The following is a 15767-nucleotide window of genomic DNA, read 5'->3' as shown; positions in this document are numbered from 1 at the left end:
AATATCTTTGGCTGTAAATTTATTAATAGGCGCCAGAGATGATAGTGGATTTGTCTGCAGTACAGTGATATATTGTCTCCGTGCACGACCTCTATGGAATGCAAAATGGCTGCAAATATGTTTCTGGTGATAGATAGAAAAGGAATAAATATGCTTATGAATTGTTCATTTGATTTGTTCTAAAATTTACATGGTAACTGAAAGTACAATAAATGATATATGGTAAATAAATAATTGTGTTTTTTTGTCTTTCCAATCCTCTTTACAAGGCAGTGGTGACAGTCACAGTTTGCGAGTTAAGTAACAAAATTGGCGGAAGATCATCAAGCCAGATAGATAAGTTGTTCGTGTACTCAAACGAAGAATTATCATCCAAATGGGTACCGATGGATGGAGCAGGTAATGTGGAGAAAATGACATCCGTTTGTTCCTTTGGCGAATTTTTTCTCATCATTTCGTTTAGAACAATATGCTGGCCCTTTGCAGGAATATCATTGAAACTCAAACGCTTCAACTCCTCTTGCAATTGCTTCTGAGTGACGTTCTTCTCCTCGTTGGAGGAGTCAGCCAATTTCGGCTTGTTTTTATAAAACTCGGATCTAGAACTTGCTGGACCAGAACGAATACTCTTGTGATTTATAGGACTTTCATTCTTGAAGGCACTAGCTCCAATTGCAATATCGTCAATTTCATCATCACTATCATTTGTAGCCAAGAACTGGGGCGTGCGCATATGCTGAATAATTTCATCATTATTAGCAATGATAGAGGGGGAGTGAAGTAGCTGCCTTTCAGAACCTCTTTTGAGTGACTCGCTTCTGCTGGAGGACGAGGTTGACTTTTTAAGTGGGCGTGAACTGAAGTAGTCTCTTTCAATTGGTTTGTCAGACTTTGTGTCACCAAGTTCCTCTGCCTTTGCTGTAAGAGGAGGATCAAGGCCTCCACCTTCTTCATCATCACCATCTTCATCTTCATCATCTTCGTCATCGTCCTCATCTACAAATTGAATTGTAGGTTTGGCATCATCACCGTCGTCGTTATCATCGTCGTCGTTAATAAGGGACTGAGGGATTTTAACAGACAGGAAATTTGGTCTCAAATTGGATATTGTTGATCTGATAGATGCCTGATCCAGAACTTTCATGCCTGCAATATCCGTAACGCTTTCTTCCCGCAACCTTAAAAAGTTGTTAACCTTTGGTTGCTCCGGTCTTGAAGTTGGCCTCGAGAGTGGAGAAGGCGATCTATCTTCTGTGCTTCCATATGATCGTGCCATCAGAACAGAGCTTTCGTTAACGTCACTTTCAGACTCCTTTTCACTATCACTGCTGTCACTACTTTCCGAAGTAGGGTCTGCATCAAAGAATTTACCGTGCTGAGCATTCATATTAAATGAAAGTGACACACCTTGCTCCTGTAAGTTGGAGAGAGTATATCTCCTATTTCTGCTGAAGTTACCAGGAACAATGTTTGGACTGGTAGATGCATTCAAGTTTAATGGTGAGAATTTCTTGACCTTATCTTGAAGAGCCAAGGATGATCTAGACGAATTGTTTATTGACCTGGCAAGTTGTGACTTTTGCTGCATCCTATGAAGCCTCTGCTTTTCCAATTCCTTAAGCGTCTCCCTGGCATTGCATAAATTCTTCCACCATTGGTCACCTTTTAGTTGTCTGTCAAAGGTATCATAAGTGGCTTTGGTATGTATGGTTTTATTATAACCCTTGACCAAAAAGTTATAGGAGTCTAAAGATCCATCATCTAGACAGACGATCTTCACTTCAGCTTCTATTCTTAAGTTTGCTAAAAGATCTGTCAACCTACCCCTCTCATCTTCTACTTCACTTAAGTTTTCGACAAATGCAATAACTCTGAGAATATGTGAGCTGAATTTCCACTCCGAAACAGTGGAAAGGATAGCACCGAGTTGCAAAATCAACGTATAAGTATCGAAATTCGTAGAAAGAACTGATTGACCATCTTCAAGTTGGTTAATTGAAGACATTTGAATCGGATATAGATCAATGTATTTTCTGACTCCGTTGGTGGTTTTAGGCTTCGACCAAAAATGATGATGCGAAGGATCTGTTTTAGGTAAATCAAGGGTATTGAAATTGGCAGCAACAGCGACAGTAGCCTGTAAAATGATTAAGTCCTCAACAATTTGCACCCATTGACTTATAGAGACCTTTTTTTCTTTGCGGCAATCATCTGTAGGTAATTCATCTAGATTAGTATTGGAGTCGAAAGAAGGAATAACAGGAAGAGCTAATCCGTGCTTTTTGAAGTCGTAGAATCCCAAAACAGTGATATTTGGTCTCATTCCTCCCAAACCGGATCCCAAGTAAACGTTACGAACTCCCCATGGAAGAGTAGGACCCAAGGCAATTTGTACAAAGGCCTTGATTTTAAGCATGTCACGTAATTTGACCCAAGCTTGCTTTTGCTTCTGAACCTCTTTGTATGTGGTTACAGAGAAAGATTCAGCATTGCTGGGATTATTAGAGATAGTTGAAGTATCATCGTTCATGAGTACAACGTGTCCCAAAACGTATAAACCACCCTTCTTCAAATGGTTACAGAATCCGATAAGGTTCCATGATGATCTTGGATCATCACACAATAATAAAATCTGGGGGCGCCAATATTTGACATTCATTTGTAGTTTCAAACGTAAGAGGTACTTTCTCACTTGGTGATAGATCAACAATTGTGAAATGTCTCCAAATTTCAGCGGTGGTGTCAGATAATGGATCATCAAGATTAGGAACATAAGACAGAAGATAACTAAAGTCGCAGAAAGACCGTCCACGATGAACATAGCATAAAAACATACCAAAGCACCCGTAAAAGCAGTTCTGGAACTGAAATACTTAAATGATGGTCTGAAGTTGGGAGCAGATCCAACTCTAAGCAAAAAACAAGCTATGTTGGTCACTATAAACGTCATAAGGAAAGCCATGGTGATGAATGTGGCGATTTGATTAATATCAGCAAACAAAAATATTTGTGCAATGAACCAAGTCGCTATTATACTTAATATTTTAGCTTTATCTTGATCCTTTGTTGACTTCTTCAAAGTGGTGAAGATGGAGAGGCCCGGAATGATTCTATCATCAGCAATAGCATTAAGCATTGACGCAGCACCCACAATTCCCATGATGACAGAGAATAACGACGTAGAAAATTCACCGAGAATGATAATAATTCCCAGCAAGTTGACTGTTTGAATTACTTTAATATCAGCATGTAATAATTCTCTTGGAATAGAGCAACCCATGGCGATAATGACGGAGGAGTAAAGTAAAAAGGTCAATAGAAGACCCTTCAAAGTGCCTTCTGGAATAGAGCGAGAAGGAGTCTTCAATTCACCAGACATCGAAGCTCCGGCAAAAATACCGGCTGTTGCTGGAAAGAAGATACCAAATAAATTTCTGAAAGTTTCCTTCTCGCCATGAGGGAGAACTGACCCAGCAGCACCACTAGTAAAATGCGGCCACAAGTTCTCCGTGAACGTACTCCAAGAAAGTCCAGAGTAGTATATGCTATCTAATGGAGGAGGCAAAGGGTAAAATGGCCTAACAAAGAAGGTTGATATCGGTATAGATATTGTACTGAGAGTAAGCACAATGAAAAGAAGGAAAGCCGTTTTTGAAACTAACTGCGAACCGACCAATGCAATTCCCGTGCAAATAGCCAATAAGACAGTACAGTATAACAACAGCCAGAAGTACCCAATTGGTAATAATGACGCTATGACTCCTTCCAGCTCTCCAAAGTTCACCAATAAAGGTTCAATAAAACCAACGACGTTTAAGGATGAATTAAGTATCTGTCCGATGAAGAAGATGATTCCGATGGCACCTCCGAATTCTGGCCCTAGCGAACGTGAAATCATGTAATAAGCACCACCCCCCTTGACAGTACCGTTTGTGGAAATGGCACTAATCGACATTGTGGTGAGAATGTCAATGGTATAAGAAAGGATTAACAAGAAGAATGTTCCAAAGATTCCCATTTGGCCAATGATGAAGCCAAATCTCAAGAACATCAAAATCGATAGCACATTAAGTGATGTGGGGAGAAATACTCCTTCGAATGTACCCAATTTCGAGCTTTCGCTGGCCTTGGAGGCCCTTTTCTTCTTTGAAGATCCATTTTTGAGTTTGGCTGCCACTTTGGTTGTGACCCTTGACTTGGCATCATTATTGACTAGATGCGTTGATTCATTGTATTTTCGAGCGCCTGACGACGCTGGTCCAAGACTAATAGACATACAAGGCTACTGAGTCCCTTTTGGAGATTTTAGATTGTTCGCTTTTGAGCAATGGTGGGGAGCAGTAGATAGAACCGTAGCAATTAATCTTAAAGAACAAACCTCACAGTCGTAAATTGTGACAGGTACTTTTTACAGCAGATCAGAAATTGAGAGAGAAGAGAAAAAAGATATTGAATGAGGCGATTGAGTATTGCGGCTAGGGTTTATGGATTTCTTATCTGTCTAATTAGAATTAGTGAGGACAAATGGGAAATTAGCGAGGAGGCGGAAATTAGTAGTGGAGGAGGATTAGAGATTAGTGAGAGTGAGATTTGAGAGTTGTTCGCAAAGGGCGGACAGGTACAGAGGGTACAGAGAATGAAGGAAAGGATGAAGAGGGGAGATAGGGGTCACAACATGTGTAGATATTTTGAAGAGAAATGAGTAAGTAATAAAGTGTTGAAGTGGACGGTGGGGAAAGGAGCTGGAGTTCATGTACTGTAAAGTAATAGTGGACTCAGAGTCTCCTGACTAGTGGTGTGCGTGGAGTAATAATAAAGGGCAGGGCATGGATGAAGAGTGCTTTCTTGATCTTTAGGGTAGAGAGAATTAGTAGTAACAATAGAGAGCTCTACTAAGAGCAGCTTCCAGCTTATTGAGTTATTTCTACGGTGTGGTATCAACTTGTCTTGTCACAAGAAGGATAGGGTCGAAGAGTGTTCTTTCTACGGCATACAGTTTTGCAGTCGGCTTAGAGAAACTTCGGTGCGCCGGTACACGGAAACAACGTAGACAGTCACGGAGTAAGCTTTATAGTAGATAGAAAGCCTTCGTTTGTAACTGTCATAATAAACTTTAACAGTTAGTTTCTTGAATTTGGCTTTTCTTATGCTTCGTTGTCTTGGGATCCGATTTCAGAATTATAAGCCCCACGAAACACCAATTTGTGTACATCGGTTTCCAAGAGATCGCTAAAGATACCGATCAGAATCTTTCTTGTCCTTCATGTATGAAGGGTCATAAGTGTAACTATTGGAGCTGGGGGGTCTGGAGCCGCTTAAGCGCAAAATATTGAGGTGGTTGCGAAAGTCTTCTGACGCACCAGTTTAATCATCTTGTATCTCATATCCTCGGTTTGCCTCATTAACTCCTTATTCATACTATCCTTCCTAATTTATCTAGTCAATCTTGTTCGAATTTTTGTAATATTCCAGTTTCTTTGGTTTCTCTGATCCCTGCCAAGGTTTTCTTTTCTAATAATATCACATAGTTAGTCCAAAATGCACTGGTAAATATTAGGAGCACACCACGTAACTAAATAATAAAGTGTGGCGGGCACACGGCAGAAACAGGCAACAAAAACAAACGTAATACAACTATGGTAATATTTCATTACAACACGAGATGGTGTTATCTCTTTTCATGTCAACAAGTTGTCATGTATTATTACGTCATCGCCAAGATTCATCTGAAAAACTGGAGATCCAGAGAACGAACTGCAACTGTATCTATATACGAGAAGAGTGGCCGAATGGTAGTATACAATGTAGATTGCATTCAGCAAAGTTACTCCTATACGCGTGCTACTGGAAAACACGTCCAGATATCGTATAGCTGTTGAGCCACGAGATAATCGTAGAGCCGATATAGGAAATCGATCTCCAATTACATTTTTTGGGCGAGACTAGAGTCATTAATCAAAGTTAGGCCACTTTTAATCAGATAGGGGATAGACCATGTTCGGACTTCATTAAGTTTGCTTATCCTGCTATCGGAGGGGCAACTCGACTCGGAGTCGTCTAGTTCAATTTCATCGAACTTCGTTGCCACCACGGGACACCAGACTAAAAAAGTGGCGATACATTAATTATCTTAATGTAAGTACATATCCGAAATTGACACTGAGAGGGCTTAACACCACCAGTCCGACACGACAAGCCAGCCATTATAGTCATAGGAGTCATAATAAAAGCGTCATCAGAGTCATAGAAGCGAATATTGTCCTATTCTGTTTAACTTATCGCCAACAAACAGAACTGTGCCCAATTGCCCCAAAACCATCGGTTTTTTTTGCAGTTAAACGCTCGGTCTGAAAAGATGGTTCAACCTCAACCGAGAGAAATTCCAGCCGGATGTTGTGGGGGTCGTTTTCGTCGTATCCCTAATCTCTTTCACTGAGAACAACGCCCCTACACAATTTAGCTTAACAACTTGAATTTAGCTTCACGACTTCAATTGTGCTTAACGACTTATACCGCCTGTAAAGTCAACATCCCAATGCTAACACCAATAATTACAATTACACAATAACACACAAATCTCAACAATCTCGTAAATCTCAACAATCTGCCTCAGCCTACCAGTACCCAACCTCAGGTCTCACTGGCACTGTATAATTCTCAGTGTGGCAGTCTCTCAGTACCGCAGTCTCTACTTCACTCTCACTCTCACTCTCATCCCTCACCACTCTCACTAAAAGGGTCTCTCGTACCTCATCCTCTCAATGTGCCATCACGCACTCCTCTCTACAGTCACCTGATTTCGCTTCCCCTTCGCGGACTCGAAAATTTTTTTTCTCTCTATCCTTCACTGTGCGAATACACAGCCAAGCCGGAACTCACCTTTGCCATCCGGATATTTCCTAGTGTGAAAAGTGCTGTAAAAGAATAGAAACCACTAACTGTTTATAGGAGAACTATTGGAAACGCCCCTTTTACAACATCAGAATTGCTGGTACAAGTATATAATACGAGTCGTAACCGAAAAAAAAAAAATCAGTTATCGGCTTCGTTCAGATAAAAGGGTGGATTTTTTAATAGCACACTCTACAAATCTACTAGCCGCCGTTCCCTCGTTCCATCGTACGAGAAGAAGAAGAGATAAACAAGATCGTTAAAGATTACCTAGAAGATACCACAGTTATTCTGTTATATTACTAGCCTGTTATCCTACTAATCCCTTATCTTTTTTTATCCAGTTACCAGTTATCCAGTTATACAGCTATCAAGTTTGTTGTTGCTATACTTATTCTGTGATACATTCAATTGCACATTAAACCAAACTGATAGAAAGTTCATTATTCTATTACACTGTTGTTAAGGCTTCACTGCGCTACAACAAGTTACTAATCCCTAATACTACTATTTAATACTCATAATTCCTAACGATGTTCAGAATCGTCACTTCCAACGCCCAACAGACATTTAGACCAAGTCTCTTGACCAAGGTAAGAGGTAACATTGGAACACTCACGGTTCCTCCTACTACTGCAAATGCTACTTCCACTTCAACTGCAAGCTTTCCTCAATCTTCTAAGATATTGAACAACACCCAATTTGTTAGACAACAATCTTCAGTAGAATTCTCCAATAAAAAGACGTATCAAGATGACTTCTTTAGATCTTCAAAGACTACAAAAGCATCTGATCGTTCGTTCTCTGCTCCAGACCATGAAACTAAGGGTAAGTTGAACCACTTCAAGGAGTTGCTTGTTACTGGTAACCAAAAACTTCGTGGTATCAATAGACAAGAAGCTAGAGCTTTTTACACTACGCTCCAAAGCTTGACCCAAATGCTCGAAGACCCAGCATTAAGAAAGTATATCAATGTTGACCTTCTCCACCAATATTCACTTTTGTTACATAGTGCTATCTTTTCCTCGAGAACAAACCGTTTGGCAGAAAAGAGAAACAGAGATAAGGATGAATATAACGCCGCAAGTTATACCGACGAGGTCATCTTGAGAGGTTCTGTATTGAATTTTGCTCAATTAGTGGAAGCTGGAGAATTCAAGCACTGCTTCACAGACAAAATCCTCCAATATTTACTCTACAGTATGTTCCAATTCAGATTCAATACTGAAGCTTTGAACTTGTGGGAAAATGGTGTCAACGATAGCGAAACAGGAAGCACTTACCTTCGTCCACTTGTTTTAGCTACAGTATTACCAAGAGCTTTTGAGCTCAAGAGATTCACATACGAGGAGATCTTGCACATCTACGAATTAAACACAAAGAAAGACCAATACCCACATCACACATTAGTTACTGCAATGGGTAAAATCTCAATTCATGCTGGTGACTACTCGCGCGCTTTGGACTTCCTTGAGCGCTTGTTAGAGAAGTATGATGAGAACCCAACCGGTTTGAAGCTTGCTTCCTTGAGTGACTTACATTTATCATTTATTGGTGACTGTAAGGAAATTGCTATTGCAAAGCATTTCTTTGATAAAGTGATTGAAGATGAGTTGCCTTATAAAGTTCTTTTGAAGGTTCCATACATCACCTCACTTTTGGACAACGCCTTCCAAAGCAACTCCTTGGAAGACGTGATCTACTTCTGGAAGAATTCCATTGCCTACTACGTCAAGACCCGCCAACAATTGAACTCTCGTTATTCTCTTCTTAATAACAAGTTCTTCGAGATTTTCTTCCAGGCTTATCCTGAGTTGAATGAAGAATCCTTTGGAAAGTTACGTGAGTTTATATCATTCTACGCACACACAAAGCCCCTTGATGAGACATTCTTGAACACAATTATCACACATTACTCTTGGAAACAGAAGGAAGTGTTGGACCAAATTATGGAGAACTACGAAGTCTACAGTGTCGAGAGAACTCCTGTCTCGCACCGTATCTGTCTCAAAAAGACCGGTCAATATGCTGACTACTCCAATGAAGAAATATTGGCAAAATGGAATGAGAGTTTGAAATGTTTGGATAGCTCCAAATACTTCTACATCCCTAATGCCGACTGGTCAGCTCTTCGTGATGCAACTATTTACTCTGTTGTACCAGAGAAGAGAACAGGATTATATTACGCTATTCTTCATGCTTACAAAAATTACATGCAAGATGGAAGAGCTTGTATCAAATTTGTCAGTAACTGGACCAAGAGACCGGCCTACCTCGAGGATATTGCCAAGATCACGCTTGACGCTGACTTCAAGCCTACCGATCAAATCGAGGTCCCATTATTTAAGAACTTAAAGGAAAATGTGGATTATTCAAATGCCACAAGAGATCTCGTTATCTCAGCCACAGATGCAAAACTTAGAGTCTAAACAAGGAGTGATATGTCCTGACGGAAGACAAAATTTCAAATTCACGAAAACTAATGGTATATTATAAAATTGCTAATACATGTATATAGACATACTACCAGGGTATTATATATAATATCAAACTTAATTCACGCTAACTAATAATCTCAGAGATATTTGGGGCCTTTGGCCTTCTTTGAACCATTAACTTATTGATAAAGAATAAGAGTAGTATGTAGGGCTACAGTGCTGTATTCCTTAATCGTTGTAGCCGCACTTAGATGTATTTGATTTCTCATTTTGATGATGGTGTCTCCCGTATAAAGAATCTTTCGAGACCTTACAACTCGTACATATTTCTTCTTATTAAGTGAGCCGTTTTCTCCAGTAGAACAGCCTTCAGTGCTAAGAATCTCTTCATCTATTCTACAACTATATTAAGGTTTCGAAAATCTACTATTTTTAGTGAGGGTTCATCTTGCATGCACTCGCATTTGTATATGTGCGAATCTTTATTCACGGTTATAGAGATTGCTTAAAACCTTATTGTATTAGTAAATCGAAAGTTCTTCATGTTTAGTATGTTTATTGAACTATTAGATCGTCTAAGGAAAAAAAAAAATAAAAAAAGAAGTGCAAAGAAACCATAAAATTAAGTCGTAAAAGAAAGCGGAAACAATTCATCAAGTCGTAAGATCTACTCTGAAATACGCAAATCACAGTATTCTGCAAATAGATAAATTGAACATTTTGCCAAAAACAGATTATATTTTGATAATTCATCTGTTTTAGAATAATGTCTCTCAATACTCTTGGGGTCACCATTAAGGAACTTCAAAATATGGTTTAAGAAACCACGCACCTGTACAACTTTGACCATGTTGTCAGCCTCAGATAATGTAATTGCCATAACATCTTCTACACCTCTTGCCCCAAATGAAAAATCGGACTTGTCAACAAAGTCCCATGAGGCAAGGGATCCTGGTGTGAGTACACTTCTAGCATTGTCGCATGCGTTATCCAGCTTGATCACTATCCAAAGTTCTGGTTGAATATTAAAATCAAGAAGTGTGGTAACGTAATCAAAACTGAAATCCCCTTCTTTATCAATTGGACGTGAAATAAGAACACCATTAGGGCGAAAGACTTCTCTAGCACAACCGCATTCACCGCTATGAGAACGACCAAACCCAAACCAATACTTCCTAGTCTTTGCCAAGTGTAGCGGTAAAACATTCTCTGGAATCTGGACCAAATTAGAGCCTCCTCTTAAAGCACCTACTTCGTTTTTAGCATGAGTTTCTGGTTCGAAGAAAGCATCCCCTGTAATCTTTGTGCATTCTCCTGATTCTATGTTACATTTAATCACACGGAAGGGAGAAAATGTATAGATGAAATTGATAAAGTTTTTGTCCTCATCCATGAACGGACCCCAGCTCTTATCCTGTAATTTAGGAACAGTATCTTCAATCGTAAAGCGAACTATCTTCCTTATATCCGTGAAAGGTCTATAGACATGCATAGCTTGCTTGTACATAATTTGCTTGCTTCTTTGAGCAAATGTTATTACAGGTTCCTGGTCCACCTTTCCAGTTTTGGGATTCTTAAATTCCCTTAAAACAACATGAGGATCTTCCGGACCTAAGTATGTGACTTCGTCTTGAAAGTCAACATCAGCAGGAAAAATGGTAGGAAACACCAAATCCATATTGTCAAACTTGTAACGTAATTGGTTCCAATCTCTGTCATACACTTCTCCATATAAGAACAGGATGGTTGATCTATGACGAGCTCCAAAAGCACTGTAGAATACTCTACTCACCATCAAGTAGACTTCATACTTGTCTAGCCATACGGCAGAGCCTGAGATCTTGTACCATTTGTGCTTCAATATGTCCAGTTCCGTCTGCATAGGGCCATCATCAAAGGCGTATTTCAATACGGGGTAGGAACCTTCGTCGAGTAACTTTTTTGCTATGTCTCGAATGAATTTCATTTCGTGGGGATAGTTAAGTTTCTTCGCGGTAGATACACTGACAGCCTTACGATCTATGTATTGAGATTGGGAGCAATCACTCTTGTGGCTCCCTTCAAATGTTGAGAAGCCCAGAATGTCCATCTTTTCAAAGCGTCTTTCTGAAATCTTTGGTGAGATCGGAGAAGAAAGGAGATTGAAAGTATGGGGTCCAGACAAGTTGTTGTTGCCTGAGCTTCCAGCCCAACTCAGAATCGCTTTATACCAAACGCCAAAATTCACGAGAACAAGGAGTATATATGCTATTGTTGGGAATACATTCTTGGAGTGTGGACTAAGGTTCCTTGATAAGGACTGCTTCTTTATCTTGTATTTTCGAGTAATGAATACTGTCAAGGGAGTGACCACGACTGCTAAAAACACGTAAAACGTTGCTGAATTTTCGTCTGAAGAAGCCATTACTACCGTTTCTTCAATGATACCCCTTCAGCTGTACTTACAAAGAAGTGATTTTAACTGAACTTAATACCAATGGCTATCAAACAATTGGAAAGACACCTGATGACAGAGTAAAGCTGTAGAGGTCGACCTGCACGTTTATTTTTAAGGCTGGACTATGCGTGATGATAAAACTTACATCAATTTATCAATATTTTTTCGGGTGCTCACATGCTTCGTTTACGGGCACATTCCATACAGACGACCCTGTTTCCTTACTTCTTTGGGGAGTTTCCAGGGGAACAAGAAAAACCTCAAAAGTTGTGAGTCTAGATTGGCTTGGGCTTAGCTTTGTTAGGGCTGAAAATGGAAAGGAGGATTCCCAATGAGAACTTATTCTTAAGATAAGAAGGCTATTGTAAACGGTTCGATTGAATGGTATTCGATAGGTAAAAGAGAGAGTGTGTATGTAGGAGGAGAAAGCCTCTTTAGCTGTATATTTCTTGGAGTATTTGAAAACGTCTTGCCAGACAAGTAGAATGAAAACTGCAGTTAGACCACTTTTGAATGCATCAGTGAACGAGTGGAGAGTGCTACTACCGCGTAAGTTGCTTTCCCAAAGCGAAACCACAAAGAATGCTGGGCAGTGCCCCAGGATTCTCACCTCTGTAACAAGATGACGTACTTAGTTTTGACGCGAGATGGATCGAGAGCTAATCTTGAAACGAACCATTATAGTTTAAGAACGGACGAATTTGCAGTCATTATTTGATCTTTTAATATATTCGTATGAGAGAGAGTTAGCTAATAACGTCTAAAAACTAATTTATTTGTGTAACCGTTCTTTTGAAATTACAGAGCCCACGTTATCCTCAGGCCCACTGTGCAACAGGGCAATTGAGGATACATAGAACAAGGCAACAAAAGAATAGAACTAACATTGCACCCGGCAATTATCAATCTAGTGGTTCATTAGTTTATGGTATCCTCTTCTAAGATAAAGATCTGCCAGAAGCATCTTAGATGTCATAGAAGCGGAGCCCACCAACATCTTTATATCTGTCACAATATTCGTCAACCAATGAAGTTGAACATTTGCACAAGAAGTGACTCTCATCTGCCAAGATCTTGGACAGAATGGCATAATGAGTACCGAGATTGACATCCTTTTTGTTTAGCACTTGAAGAATATGCTTGAGCCAACCTTTCATATAGACTATTTTGTTTGTCCTATCAGATTCTGAAATAGTAATACCCATGATATCTTCTTGTACTGTACTCCCGTCTTCTTGTGTTACCAGGGCAAAGTCCCAGTAGGCAATAGAATTAGGAATAAGAACGCTCATTGTCTCATCGTGTCTAATAACACCAAACCAAGTTGCAGGTTCGAAATTAAAGTCAATGAAGGATGAGATGTAGTCAATACTATACTTATTTTCAGCGCCAACGTCCTTGGAAAGCACGTAAGCATGAGGTCTGTACAAGTGCCGTCTAAAATTTTCACTCCTTGAACGGCCAAAACCCAACCAGTACTTCCGCGTCTTCATTCCTTCTGGTAGCAAGTGCTGTGGAATACGTACTAGACTTGTGCCTCCTCTGAGATTCCCCACTTGGTTAAGAACATCAAGCGACATGTAATCCGGACCAAAAGTCTTATTGCACAACCCTGAATCCATATTACATTTGAGAATCCTAAGTGGTTCAAAGTTATAGAGGAAATAGATATGCTGATAATCATTATATTCAAAAAATGGAGACCAATTCTTCTCTTGTAGTCTCCTGATTTTTCCCTCTATCGCCAACTCTGTTGTGAGATTTGGTGTTGAAAATGGACGATACGAGAACATAGCTCTTCTCCAGTTGGTTTTGACCAAAGACTCGTTGAATATAATGTAGGGTTCTGCTTCCATCTTTTTCTTCTTTTCATTATAAAACTTTCTGAGAACTACACGAGGATCCTCAGGTCCAGCTTGCATCCTGTTTACCATATGGATGTCTATCTCAATAGGAAGAATGGTAGGGAAAACCATATCAGCACTCGCAAACTTGTAGTCCTTTATTTCTTTCCAGTCCCTATCAAATACTTGGGCGTATAGTACCAGGATACTTGGATTTACTCGGTCTCCTTTCCTTGCGTACACGACTCTGCTTACATAGAAGTAGACCTCTTCTGCATCCATCCATACTGCCGATCCAGAGAATTGGAACCATCTATTCTTAAGGATATACTCCTCCGTTTCGTACTCCTCGTCCAAGAAACACTCGCTAACGACTGGATAAGTGCCTTCTTCCAAGAGTTTCTTAGCAATGTCTCGAACATCCTTCAATGTGCCTTCGTGGTTAAGATTCATAGGGTACGATACTGAAATGGAGCTGTTATCATATTCACGGATTTCGTCACATTTTGATGTATCTGTATCAATCTCCTTCCCAAAAACAGAATAATATGGCACTTCCAATGGGTTGAAGTCGACATCATCTAGAAGCAGGCTGATAGGAGAATTCCGAATTCCAAATGATAACTTTGGAGCTGGTTTCTTCGATGAGTAAAGATATCCTCCGAAGAAGGCATAAGCTCCCAAACAGAACAATAGTGGTACTCCGAATTTAATAAGCCACGATCTAATCGTGCCATTTTCTTCGTTATCATAGTAACTATGCTGCAGTTTTTTCACTTTGGCTTTTGGTTTCGCCATACTTTCTGTTGTTCAATTATTCGTTTGTTTCTGATGTGAAAGAGGAGTAATCAACAATATCTTCCATACTCGCAATCTTCAATGCCTGGTTGAGCAAAAGCCACGTCATATATATCTTTATCCTGGCAAATGCATCTTTGCATTGATGGAAGCTTAAGTTGAAAAATAACTCGAGAAATGAATAATATTTTTCAGGCCGCACCGAAAAGGATAACTTCTGCGAAAATACTACCCACGCCAAGCAAAGTGAGACCCTGATATAATTGAACTGTTTGAAGTCATATAGTGTGATATGTTGACGCGCGTTGATGCGGTTAGCTGCGTGCAGCTAGAAGACACTACATTAATTATACTTTACCGATTTCTTCAACATTTGAGAACATTTATACAAAATTTATCGAATCATAGACGTAGTAGAGACAATTAAAGCAAATAGGATCAACCAGTTATGCGGATTACCCACACTTAATAAAGACTTTTAAAGTTTGGTGACCATCAAGCTTAAATAAGGTAAAAAACGTTTAGCCAAGGGTTATTGGATGGTCCAGTTATCTAAATTTGGCCATGGGTATGGTGTAGAACAGGGTCTGTTTACTGAAAGATCCTTCAATGTGTTAGATTTAAGAGTATGCAAAGTTGGAAAAAAGCGCTTAAAGACACCAAAGATCATCTGGCCTCACAATTTAGGGGTACTGTCTTCTTTCCTCCCCTAAAATATATATCGTGCCCTTAGAAATGGTTCAATGCGAACCTTGGCAAACTTATTCTTGATATTATTGCCATTGTGAGGTCTTCCTTAGACAAGCTGTGGAGATCAAGTGGAGAGATTTCCAAGCCAACTATTTCCAACAAAACTGCAGAGAACTCACAACAGAGTAGAAGAACAATGAAGTTGAGGTATCAGAGTGCCAGGTTACATGTTTCGTAAAAAACAGATGATACTAGGTTCCATGAGCCCAGTGGAATGGTTTGAAACCCCATGCTTTCTGGCTTATCGTTAGGCAAAGCTTGAGACAATACCGGTCCGGTGCCTCGAGAATGAACCATGAGTCTTCACACAGCTTGAAATATTATTCAGATCACATACTAAAGAGGGCATTCAATAAAATTTTACCTCGAATTATTGAACTCGATCTTACAAATTACTATTTAAAACAGAGCTCGCTAGCCATTGGGGAGTTCCGAAGACTAAAAACGAGCGCTAAAAATATGCTGCACCCACTTAATACTCGCATATGTAGCATGTAGTTAGCAGGTTGTCCTGTGTCTTTCATGTTCAGGCCACAATGAAGCTTCAGTGTCAAGATATCGTTACCAATTGCCGTAAAAGTTGAATTGCGAAAGATAAGGCGAAGATAG

The 15767-nt window shown here is 39.7% G+C and overlaps 4 protein-coding genes across 4 annotated transcripts; 1 reads left to right on the top strand and 3 right to left on the bottom strand. All coding sequences in view use genetic code 12, as the record gives it.

Annotated features, from left to right (window-relative positions):
• Positions 1 to 262: 262 nt before the first annotated feature.
• Positions 263 to 4276, bottom strand: RJT20DRAFT_90684 (uncharacterized protein; the record flags this gene model as incomplete). Its single annotated transcript, XM_064921330.1, has 3 exons — positions 263 to 532; positions 1079 to 1475; positions 1563 to 4276. 3 exons carry the CDS (start codon positions 4274 to 4276, stop codon positions 263 to 265), a joined length of 3381 nt encoding a protein of 1126 aa, XP_064777738.1.
• A 2660-nt stretch (positions 4277 to 6936) lies between these two features.
• RJT20DRAFT_125038 (uncharacterized protein) lies at positions 6937 to 9472 on the top strand. The gene has a single exon (XM_064916384.1). It carries the CDS (start codon positions 7425 to 7427, stop codon positions 9318 to 9320), a length of 1896 nt encoding a protein of 631 aa, XP_064777737.1. The 5' UTR covers positions 6937 to 7424; the 3' UTR covers positions 9321 to 9472.
• A 393-nt stretch (positions 9473 to 9865) lies between these two features.
• Positions 9866 to 11828, bottom strand: RJT20DRAFT_125036 (uncharacterized protein). Its single transcript, XM_064916383.1, has one exon. The coding sequence runs from the start codon at positions 11731 to 11733 to the stop codon at positions 9997 to 9999; it is 1737 nt and encodes a 578-aa protein (XP_064777736.1). The 5' UTR covers positions 11734 to 11828; the 3' UTR covers positions 9866 to 9996.
• Positions 11829 to 12396: 568 nt separating this feature from the next.
• Positions 12397 to 14634, bottom strand: RJT20DRAFT_21701 (uncharacterized protein). Its single transcript, XM_064919284.1, has one exon. It carries the CDS (start codon positions 14406 to 14408, stop codon positions 12732 to 12734), a length of 1677 nt encoding a protein of 558 aa, XP_064777735.1. The 5' UTR covers positions 14409 to 14634; the 3' UTR covers positions 12397 to 12731.
• Between the last annotated feature and the right edge of the window lie 1133 nt (positions 14635 to 15767).

The sequence above is a fragment of the Scheffersomyces xylosifermentans genome (assembly GCF_036884685.1).
Source record: "Scheffersomyces xylosifermentans strain CBS 12540 chromosome Unknown RJT20scaffold_1, whole genome shotgun sequence".
Classification (NCBI taxonomy): Eukaryota; Fungi; Ascomycota; class Pichiomycetes; order Serinales; family Debaryomycetaceae; genus Scheffersomyces; species Scheffersomyces xylosifermentans.
This window is presented reverse-complemented; position numbering and strand designations above follow the sequence as displayed.